This window comes from Sebastes fasciatus, chromosome 16 (genome assembly GCF_043250625.1).
Source record: "Sebastes fasciatus isolate fSebFas1 chromosome 16, fSebFas1.pri, whole genome shotgun sequence".
Classification (NCBI taxonomy): Eukaryota; Metazoa; Chordata; class Actinopteri; order Perciformes; family Sebastidae; genus Sebastes; species Sebastes fasciatus.
Window position 1 is genome coordinate 19,676,538 of NC_133810.1, and position 11,522 is coordinate 19,688,059.

The following is an 11,522-nucleotide window of genomic DNA, read 5'->3' on the forward strand; positions in this document are numbered from 1 at the left end:
TGGAGGTTAATTGGTTTATAACTTAGATGAGATGGGTTTTAAAAGGTGATGGGATTTTAAAATGTTTCAATAACAGAAGGCAATAAACGCAATATAGCAATCAAAGAATACATCTCTGTTTTAAATGATGTAGGTTTGTAGAGATGGAGGCTTTGGGTCGTTCTTCAAATACCTTTTATTGTTGCACATATTTTGATATACATTTTTAATAATTTACTTTAACTGTTTTTCTATAGTATTGAAAATGGCTCTGCCTATTGTATAGACCCAAACAATATTAGCAATATTACATTTGAAAAATTATCATGTTAAGAACTTAAGAAGGAAATAAAAAATAGGCTCCATCTTTTTTCATACAAACACACCTAACAAAGTATTTGAATTTTTTGCAATTTCTAAACATGATTGTCCATAGTTAATCACGATTAATTGCAAATTAATTGCACATTTTTTGTCTGTTCAAAATGTACCTCAAAGAAAGATTTGTCAAGTATTGAATACTCCTAATAACATAGGAGTGGACAAATATGCTGCTTTATGCAAATGTATGTATATATTTATTATTGGAAATCAATTAACAACACAAAACAATGACAAATATTTTCCAGAAACCCTTACAGGTACTGCATTTAGCATAAAAAATATGCTCAAATCATAACATGGCAAGCTGAAGGCCAACAGGCTACAAAAGCTGTCAGTGTGTCAGTGTGCTGACTTGACTTGCCCCAAACTGCATGTGATTATCATAAAGTGGGCATGTTTGTAAAGGGGAGACTCGTGGGTACCCATAGAACCCATTTTCATTCACATATCTTGAGGTCAGAGGTCAAGGGACCCCTTTGAAAATTGCCATGCCAGGTTTTCCTTGCCAAAATTTATCGCAAGTTTGGAGTGTTATTTAACCTCCTTCACGACAAGCTAGTCGACATGGTTGGTACTAATGGATTCCTTAGGTTTTTCTAGTTTCATATGATGCCAAATCATATATATATGAGCCCGCTACAACCTCCGAAAAATCAATTGCATTAATGCGTTAAAGAAATTAGTGGCGTAAAAATGAATTTGCGTTAATGTTTTATTATTTAAAACTGAGGTAGGCGAGATTGGAGCAAATATGATTTAAAAAAGTTATTTTTATAAAACGGTTGCTATATCGTGAGAGTAGTACATGAAACATGTAACCTGAAAAAAATCATGTGCCTCTGTGTCCTCCGGTGCTCTTAACAGCATCTGCTAGATTTCACAGACCGGAGGAAAACAAGCAGTAAGAGCTGATCTGAGGTCCGCTGTCCAGCTGCTGTCTATGAGAGCTGGCTGTCAATCACTCGCGAACTCCGACCAAAAGGACTAGCGGGGCTGATCAAATATGAATCAATATTATGTTACATTAATGCCTATTTCTCGCCTCAAATGTTTTCAGAATCATCTTGTAGTGCACGGTTTAGCTGTAAAATGAGAAAGTTTGTAATTTGTAAGATTGTAAAATCTGTTGAAGGTCACATGACCGGAGCACAGCCAATAGAAACGCTCTCTCAATGAAATGACCTGCGATTGGTCAAAGTCTCCCGCCACGGGCTAGATTTTCTAAAGCCTGAAAACAGAGCCATGATGAGGAGCAGAAGTCTAGTTATCTCTCAGAACACTTGAATTACAATATGCTGAAAAGTTATTATGGAATTTTTGCCCAATGATGCCAAAAATATACTGCCTTCTGACACTTTAACTAACTTTGACATCCCTAATTCTGATACAATGAAATCATTAAAATCAAATTATTTGTTATTATTATTATCTTATTGTCAAATGCATTACGCATATTTAAAATGTAGTATGCGATAATTATTAGAGTAAAATGCTACACAAATCCATGAATTAATTGTGTGCATGTCATCTTACAACAGGTTTGGTCCTGCGTATCTGATCTTGGATTCATCACATAATCTACTTTATTTCCAAGTGTGCTCAGATAATAACATTCATGCGTCAATACATTTTTGAACTAGCACAGCTTTGCAAAAAAGACTTTTTATTGAATACATTTGAATTTTACTGAATCCAGTAAACATTAGCATTAGCAACCACCATTTCAAATGAGTTGATTTTAATCCAAATCCTGCAAACCTGCCAAATTGGAAGGATTTCAGCAGTTGCACTTGGAGTCCTGAGGTTTCAAAGAAAAATCTCTCTGTGCCTCTCCTCTATTAAAAATACAGAGTGCTTTTTTCATTACATATTCTCTTGTCCAGTTTCCCTAAAATTGCCTTCTCTGTATTTTCAATTTATCAAAGTAATCCATTTGTGAACCATCTATTCCCCGCTCTGCTCAGGTATTCTTATTCCACTGTGCACCTTAAAATCCAATTTAGACATATTTACTGATCTAGCATATACAAATTTGTTTTTACAATATTAATATAAAAGAATTGTACAAACACTGAATTATATAGAATTAAATGAAAACATATGCAACATTTAGCCTACTAAAAATGTCCTCTCCATCAGCAGTACTTTGTTTATAAACGCATATAGCCAGCCACAGGGGTGAAGGATAAAAATCATTATATCCAAGATGGCGCTAACTACGGCTGCCTCGGCGATTTGGTGCGCTCTGTTTTTCTTGTTTTTTTGTGTTTCTTTAGTTTTTGGTGGAAGTTCACGGATTGTCTTCTCTAGAGAAGACATCCTTAACCTCAGGGAATCTACCCCAGCAGATCTTTTCCCCAACTTTCTGGCACCTTCAGCAGTTTTAATGCACGTTTTGCTGGGAGCTGTGGCCCTCGGCCGAGCGGCGAAGCGCCGGAGAGGAAAGCGCTCCGGAGCGCTGAATCGCTTCAGACAGAGAGGACTAAAAACTCCGCTGCCTGCGATATTCCTCTCAAACGTGCGCTCACTGTGCAACAAAGTGGACGAGTTGCTGCTGATGGTCAGTACCAACAGAGACTTTTCCCTCTCTTCTGTCTTGTGTTTTACTGAGTCGTGGTTGTGTGGAACTATACCGGACTCTGCGCTGCAGCTTCCCGGCTTCCAGCTGTTCCGAGCCGACCGCGACCCGGAGTTATCACACAAGTCAAAGGGAGGGGGAATATGTTTCTATATTAACGACGGCTGGTGCAAGGACGTGACAGTGCTTCTGCGGACATGTTCTCCGGATCTGGAATCCTTTATTATCAACTCTAAACCATTTTATTCCCCCCGTGAATTCTCCTCCTTCATTCTGGTCGGTGTTTACATCCCGCCTCAGGCTCACGTGGAGCTCGCGCAGCGGCTGCTTGCCGACCAGATACGGGAGGTGGAGAGAAAAAACCCGGACTCTCTTGTTATCGTTCTTGGGGACTTTAACAAGGGGAACTTATCACAGGAGCTCCCAAAATACAAACAGTTTATTAAATGTCCGACCAGAGAGGAGAACACGCTGGACAAGTGCTACTGTAACATCAGTAAGGCATATCACGCCGTTCCCCGCGCTGCGCTGGGAAACTCCGACCACGTCTTGGTCCATCTCATCCCCTCTTACAGGCAGAGGGTCAAACTGGCTAGACCGGTTGTGAGGACGACCAAGAAGTGGAGCAGCGAGGCGGTGGAGGATCTGCGTGAGTGCCTGGACTGCACGGACTGGGAGATGTTTAGGACCGCCACTGACAGTCTGGACGAGTATGCAGAGGCTGTGACGTCGTATATCAGCTTCTGTGAGGACAGCTGTATACCGACGCGTACCAGGGTTCACTACAACAACGAGAAGCCCTGGTTCACAGCCAAACTCAAACAGCTTCGTTTGGTTAAGGAAGAGGCATTTAGGAGTGGTGACAGGGAGGGCTTTAAAGAGGCTAAATACGCGTTTGGCAAGGCGGTGAGGGAGGCCAAACGGCAGTATTCAGAGAAACTACAAGAACAGTTCTCAGCCAGTGATTCTGCCTCAGTCTGGAAAGGGCTGAGGCAGATCACAAACTATAAGCCCAAACCGTCCCACTCCACGAATGACCTCCGACTGGCAAATGAGCTGAATGAGTTTTACTGCAGATTTGACAGACGTAGTGACGGTCCTGGCTGCATCTCCTCTCCCCCCAGCCATCAGCCATCAGCAGTTAACACAAGCACCCCCCAGCTTTCTCCACAAGCACCCAGCCTGTGCACACCCCTCCCCCCCTTCACACCTCTGTCCATCCAAGAGGAGGAAGTCAACAGGCTCTTCAAAGGACAAAACCCCCGCAAAGCAGCCGGCCCAGACTCTGTCTCACCTGCAACCCTGAAACACTGTGCAGACCAGTTGTCTCCAGTGTTTACAGGGATTTTCAACACCTCCCTGGAAAACTGCAGGGTGCCGTCCTGCTTCAAAGCCTCCACCATCATCCCGGTCCCCAAGAAGCCAAGGATCACAGGTCTTCAGGACTACAGACCCGTCGCTCTGACCTCTGTGATAATGAAGACCTTTGAACGACTTGTGCTCCAACACCTAAAGACAATAACCAACCCCCTGCTGGACCCACTGCAGTTCGCCTACAGACCTAACAGATCTGTAGACGACGCAGTAAATTTAGCCCTTCATTACATTCTCCAGCACCTGGACTCCCCTGGCTCCTATGCCAGGATCCTGTTTGTGGACTTCAGTTCCGCATTCAACACCATCAGCCCAGCTCTGCTACAGGACAAGCTTTCCCTGCTGAGCGTGCCTGACTCCACCTGCAGGTGGATCACAGACTTTCTAACTGACAGGAGTCAGCACGTAAGGCTGAGGAAGCAAGTCTCCGACACCCAGACCATCAGCACCGGTGCCCCCCAAGGCTGCGTTCTCTCCCCACTGCTCTTCTCCCTGTACACCAACGGCTGCACCTCCAGACACCAATCTGTCAAGCTCCTTAAGTTTGCGGACGACACCACCCTCATCGGCCTCATCTCCGAGGGTGACGAGTCTGCCTACAGATGGGAGGTTGACCATCTGGCATCCTGGTGCAGCCAGAACCACATGGAGCTGAACGCCCTGAAGACAGTGGAGATGGCAGTGGACTTCAGGAGGAACTCAGCCCCGCTCCCCCCCCTCATCCTGCGCGGCTCCCCAGTCAACACGGCGGAGTCGTTCCGTTTCCTGGGCACGACCATCGCCCAGGACCTCAAGTGGGAGCTAAACATCAGCTCCCTCACTAGTAAGGCCCAGCAGAGGATGTACTTCCTGAGGCAGTTGAAGAAATTCAACCTGCCACAGACCATGATGGTGCACTTTTACTCGGCCATCATCGAGTCCATCCTCACCTCCTCCATCACCGTCTGGTTCGCCGCTGCCACCGCCAGGGACAAGGCCAGGCTGCAGCGGGTCATCCGTGCTGCAGAGAAGGCGATCGGCTGCAACCTTCCCTCCCTCCAGGAGCTGTACACCTCCAGGACCTTAAGGAGGGTAGGGAAGATTGTGGCCGACCCCTCCCATCCTGGACACCATCTTTTTCAGACTCTGCCATCTGGCAGGAGGTTAAGGTCCATCAGGACCAAAACCTCACGCCATAAAAACAGTTTCTTCCCCATGGCAGTGGGGCTCTCCAACAGCCCATCCGCCCCCCTGTGACTGTCTCTCCCTCACACACACACTACTGCCCCCCCTGCCGACACTGACTCTCCCCCCTCTCTCAATATTTGCACTATCTTTATATCATGTTTATAGCTTATTTGTAATTTGTAAATTGTACATTTTTATTATTTTATTCTAACGTTTTTATCTATTCTTTTATCTATTCTTTTGTTTTTATCCATTCTTTTGTTATTATATTGTACTGTTTGTCTCGCACCAAAAATGCCAAAGAAAATTCCTAGTGTATACCTCTTACACCTGGCAATAAACACCATTCTGATTCTGATTCTGAAAAGCAGCTGCATATGGCCACATTTTGGATTTGTAGTCTAACCAGTGTTGCTCCGAGCAAAAGCGCTAAAGTGGTACAGTGCTGCATACTGCAGTTTTTCCTCAAATAGGACAGCCAGCCAGCAAAAAATTAGTCTGTGTGAAATGAAGTCTAGATGATGGGAATGTGTTGACTGTTAAAAAACAACACGTCTTCTCCATTTTCCTTTCAGCCGCAGAACTCTGATGATATTTTGGTGGCGTCAGCCGAGTGTCCAAGTGATGATGAGGACCTGGAAGAGTGTGAACCAGGAACAGGTGGGTCAGCCGTGGCAAAACAAGATGGGAGTACATTCACAGAGATTGTAAACAAAAAGCACTTTAGGCAGCCATCGTTGTTTTTAAGTTTTCAATTTTCCCTTTTCAGTTTCATGTTTCTGCTGTCATTTATTCAGGGACTTTGTCAAACAGCTGTCATCATTTGGATAGTTGTTACAGACTCAACTGGCATCAATTCATCCTGTGTATTAGCTTTTAAGTCGCTCACCAAATTGGATGGAAGAAAATCTTTACGAGGAGTACCGCAGTCATTAAGAGAGGAACACACTAGACAGTAGATCAGGCTTGTGACAGAAAGAAGCCGGGGGAACTTAGGAAGGAGTCTGCCCTTATTATGGGCGCCTCAATTATTAATATGACCTTATCAGAATTGTTTGTTGTTGACTGGCCCTGCAAAGTGTGACTCAAATAATGATGAAAGAGGAAACTCTGCAGACTGAAATATTCCTCCACAGCCAGAAGACATTCTGACCTCAGTCAGGTCAAAGTCAAATGTCAATACATGGCATATACAGGAGACGATATACTGTATATATACAGCTCAGGGCTGCACCATTATGACCAAAATGATAATCATGATTATTTTGATCAATGTTGAGATCAGGATTATTCATAGATTTTAGGGACAACATTTTTATTGCAATTTCACATTTAAATAAACAGAGTGCTGCTTTCACTTCCATGTTGTGCTTCATTCCAACCGTCAAAACTTCTAAATGTTATCCTTTTGCTTTGTTATTGTCATCTATAGTTGTTATTTGCACACAATTCAAATGATTAGGAAATAAATTGATGTATTTTTATTTAAATATTTGTTTTGATTAAAAACAATCTTGGCATTATTAGTTCTAATTTTATATTATAAGCTGTTTAGAGTTAGCATATTTCTCTCTCTAATATCTATTTTATATTGCTATAAAAACATCTCCTTCAAACAACTGTATTTATTCAAGTTCTCACCAAAAACTAAATTTTTACAAGATTACATTTGAACACATCATGATAGGGTTATAACTTACCATAGCCAATTACTCATTTTTACTGAGTAGCTTGAACGCGTCATATTGTGCTCCGTGCTATCGGCAGAGGAGCCGGTCACTGCGATTACTCTGAGCAGCATCATGGGAATGAATTACAATATAATAAGTGTCTGATAAAGTTAGTTGTTCCAAATATTTTTAAGGTTGTTCCTCCACGGCTTATTTTGGACTCGCAGTTGTGGAAAAACTGAAAGCTTTATTTACACCTTTCTATTTTACTTCCACACCGACGTCATGTGTGTGACGTTACTGACTGTGCCGCTGTGTGCCGACCCGTAAAACCATTCATGTGGCGGCTGCACATGTGTGTGTGACCGGCAAAAACTTGGATATATGAGACTGCTGAAAACTTGCTACTGATTGACGGTGATAATCTCTAGCTGTTATTTTAGGAAGATTTATGCAGCAGAGTTTTCTATGAGCGGAGCATTTTAAACGTCAATATCACAGTCGATCATGTTCATTTAATTGTGGGTAGCCAAAATCATGATCGCGATTAATATTCAATTAATTGTGCAGCCCTAAAACTCACACACCTACACACATTTACACCTGGGGAGAAATGGTACGTAAAAGTGGTATTTTAGGGTTGGGTCACAGGTTTCGATTTTTGTTTGATTTATATGTTGTCATTCAAATTTGTCTATAAAAATAATGTACAAAAAAAAATTGTGCAGCCCTAATACAGGTAGATATATTAGGGGTTTATTTGGTGAGGAATCTATATCCAAATAGTGATTGATAAATAGAACACACTTTTAGTAAACCATAATATTCCATGTGTGATTCCTCCATAAAATAACCTGTCTGTGATTTCTCTTGTCACCCTTTAATCCCTGCCTACAGATGTGCATACAGCAGCATAGCGATTTAATTTACTGTTCTTTTGCTTGTTATGTGCTCTGTTTCTTATATGCTCTTCATTCAGCTGCCGCCTTTCATGGGTCATCTTGTATGTTTGTGTCTACATGTGAGCTCTTTAATGTTCTTGCTGCATTGTATCGTATTGTCATAATATTACACATTCGTAATCTGCACACCCACACATTGATATAATGGAGAACTGCATACGTCGTTCAAGAACGGTGGTTTAATTTGTTTTTCTCTTCATGTGCCAAATGTTGTAAATAATCTTGATTATAGAAGTATGTGTGATCACTATGAATATTATCAGTGATAAGCCAGCTAATATTAGTCTAATTCCTCCGTAATATTCAACATAATGAGCAGATTGTGTTTCTTTTTTTAATAAGCGCAGCATTTCACAGCCAGAATTTTAATTTTAATGCTATTCTAATTTAGGATCCCCTACCTTTTCTGTTTCCTTTTTAGGAGGTGAATTAGTGTTGCCTATTATAACAGTGGATTCCCTTGAGCCCCCATCCATCGCCACCCGTTACCCTGTCATCCCTCCTCCTCCTACCCTCCTATCCCCACTTGAAACCACCAAAGAGTCCCTGATACTCCCTCCTCACCCTTCCTGCCCCCCGGACCAGGAGGACTGTGGTGACCCTGTGGAGGTCTCGGCCTTCGGCTCTGGGGAGATGACGGAATCGGATGATGAGGACTTTTACAATAATAACTCCCCACTGGTCACTGACAGGACAGTCCTTCCTCCACCTCCCACCGCTGGTGAGGGTGGAGTCCAGAAACCCCGCCCCCTACCTCCTTATGTTCCCACCACCAATCCTGACCAGCTCCACATCCCCGCAGGCAAAATGAACACCCGCGACCAGGTGCTTCTGCCCCCTGCTCCTCCATCCTCCCGAAACACACCAGGACTAACTTACCCCCCCAATTTCCCCCATGTGCCCACAGCCAACCCCACAGCCTCTGATGATAAAAACCAACCCGGTGCCGTGGAGGTGATCAGGGAGTCCAGCAGCACCACGGGGATGGTGGTTGGCATCGTGGCTGCTGCTGCTCTCTGCATTCTTATCCTCCTCTATGCCATGTACAAGTACCGCAACCGGGACGAGGGCTCCTACCAGACAGACCAGAGCCACAACTTTGCCAACAATTCCACTGTGGAGGGCAACGGAGCAGTGGTCAAGGACAAAAGCACAGCAACGGCCTCTGTGGCCAAGGCAATCACAAAGGGCAAAAAGAACAAAGACAAAGAATATTACGTCTGAGAAACAGAGACGGAGAAAAGTGTGGACTGAGACACGAGGATGAGAGAGGATGCTTTCGTTTCGCAGGTCGACGGAGAAATTTCACAAGCCACAAAAAAAACAACTGCACAAAGCAATGCTTGCTTTCAACAATTGCATTTTTCTCAAAAAGTCAAGGTTGCCCAGCTACTATTTGTGATAAAATCCTCGTCCACAGCACAAGATCTGACTCATTCTATGGGTCACAATGTGCGCTCACCAATTCTTTGTTAGTGTATCATATTTTTTTATGTTTTCAACAAGCTAGGACGAGGCATACCCACTCTGGCTTTGTATATAGCATGGTACAGTGAAGGAAGTGCTGAGAACATCCGGACAGATTTGCCTAAATGTTTTCTTTGTACTTCTTTGTAACGCTCTATCTCAAGTCTCAATGTCCCCATTGTGATATATGAAGCAGAACAGGCCAGTTATTGAATTTTCATGGTAGATGAGCGGAGAGCGCCACAGTAACTCTGACTACACTCGAAATGAAAGCCCTTATATTTGGATAAGACATCATCTCCGCAGCCTCCGTGTGGTTTTAAAACTCCCCAGTCACTCCTCCTCTGTCCACAAGGGATGGTGTTATGTTGCTGGTGCAGTATCATAAATGAAGCATGATGTTTAGCTCTCCTGGAGAAAAAGGGATTATTAAATCACTCAACATACTCCGGGCAGTGAACCTATAGTATGATGGATCATAAACATTATTTATGTGAGATATCACAGTCAGTCTGCCCTGCCACTCCAAGTAGGGGTAATTGTGAACAAGTCAGTCTACACCAGTGAAGGTATTTCTCTGTAAACATTGCTTGTATGTACATATAGCAGATTGAAAAAGCGTTGTGTACGGGGTACGAAGAAGAATAAAAGTCTGAGATGCTCTGCCCCCCCTCACACGATATCGCAACGACATCAAAACCTGCTGCTGCCCGAACTTCACAGGAATTCGAGGGAATCACATTTGAGGACGTTTTTACCTCTTAGAAAAGGAGAAGCAACCCGCCTCACCAGAGGCCGGCTCCCTCTTGATCTTTTCCTTTCTCAAAACTGTCATGGGATCATTCAAAAAGCACACAGAAAATGTAAACATATCTTTGAGACATAGATATTCCTTGTAAAGCAGCCAAACATGTATTGTTTTTTATTATCAGTTACTAAAAGACTATTCTATGAGATGAATAATTGAAGGTTTGTGAATTGTATTGATATTTCTCTGATATTTCGATGTATCTTGTTACCACTCCTCTTAACACGTTACATTTTAGATTGCCTTTTACTTCAATCCAGACAAAAAGCACACTTTCCTCGGATAGCCGCCAATATCTTTTTGTTTTTTTGCATTATTTACAGTTCAGATTATGCAGAGAAAACACAAAGATGGAACAAACAAATGTTTTTGTTTTGTTGCATTGTGCATTTTATATGTGCTGAATCTGTTACTCAATGGATCTGATAATATAAAGCCATTTTCTCTGTTGAGTTATGTCTACATTTACTTATTCATGCTCTGTGATTTCCTGTTATTTTTTATGAAAGTGCAATTCAACATGAGCTGCTCAGCACTCAGAAAATATTCCATTCCTCACTCATTGCTATTGTATAGTGTTCATGTGAAATGGATCTTAATATGTGTACAGAACGTGGATAAAGATGAAAATACACTTGATTATATACTTTGTACACACCCGTGTTGTGTGTTGCTTTTTGTAGATTCACAAAGAAAATGCATTTTATTTGCCTTTTATTATCATACAGTTTCAAGGTCAGGGGAATTCAGAGTGAACTGATGTGAATAAGGATTTCAGCTAATGGTATAAATGAAATTATGTAGCCACTATTTTTATAATATGAATGTAATGTACTAATCTATGTACTAGTGTTTAATCTTTGGGAGTTGTGACTCTTTTTGGATAAAAGAAACACAATGAATTAACAATGAAGTAATTTTACAGGGGTCACACTTTGCTAACAAGATAAGTTAACATGTTTAACATGAAGACATGGCGTTTCACATAAATTGCAGGTCATGATGTGTTTTTAAAATGTGTCTTACACTTGAGTTTCATCATCTATACTCTCTTTTCTCTCTTCCTCACTCAGGCGCTGCGTAGTTGTGGTGTGTTAGTGATGCCTGGATGTCCATTATTTATTATAAAATGA

The 11,522-nt window shown here is 42.3% G+C and overlaps 1 protein-coding gene across 10 annotated transcripts in view; it reads left to right on the forward strand.

Moving 5' to 3' along the window:
- The window catches only part of LOC141752633 (neurexin-2-like), a 204,337-nt gene extending 193,295 nt beyond the window's left edge, over positions 1–11,042 (forward strand). For all 10 annotated transcript variants that reach the window (XM_074610689.1, XM_074610691.1, XM_074610695.1 and 7 more), the window contains 2 exons: positions 6,058–6,142; positions 8,536–11,042. In XM_074610689.1, coding sequence (XP_074466790.1) covers positions 6,058–6,142; positions 8,536–9,338 — 888 coding nt within the window. In that variant the 3' untranslated portion in view covers positions 9,339–11,042. The remainder of the gene's footprint in view (positions 1–6,057; positions 6,143–8,535) is intronic.
- Positions 11,043–11,522: the final 480 nt, after the last annotated feature.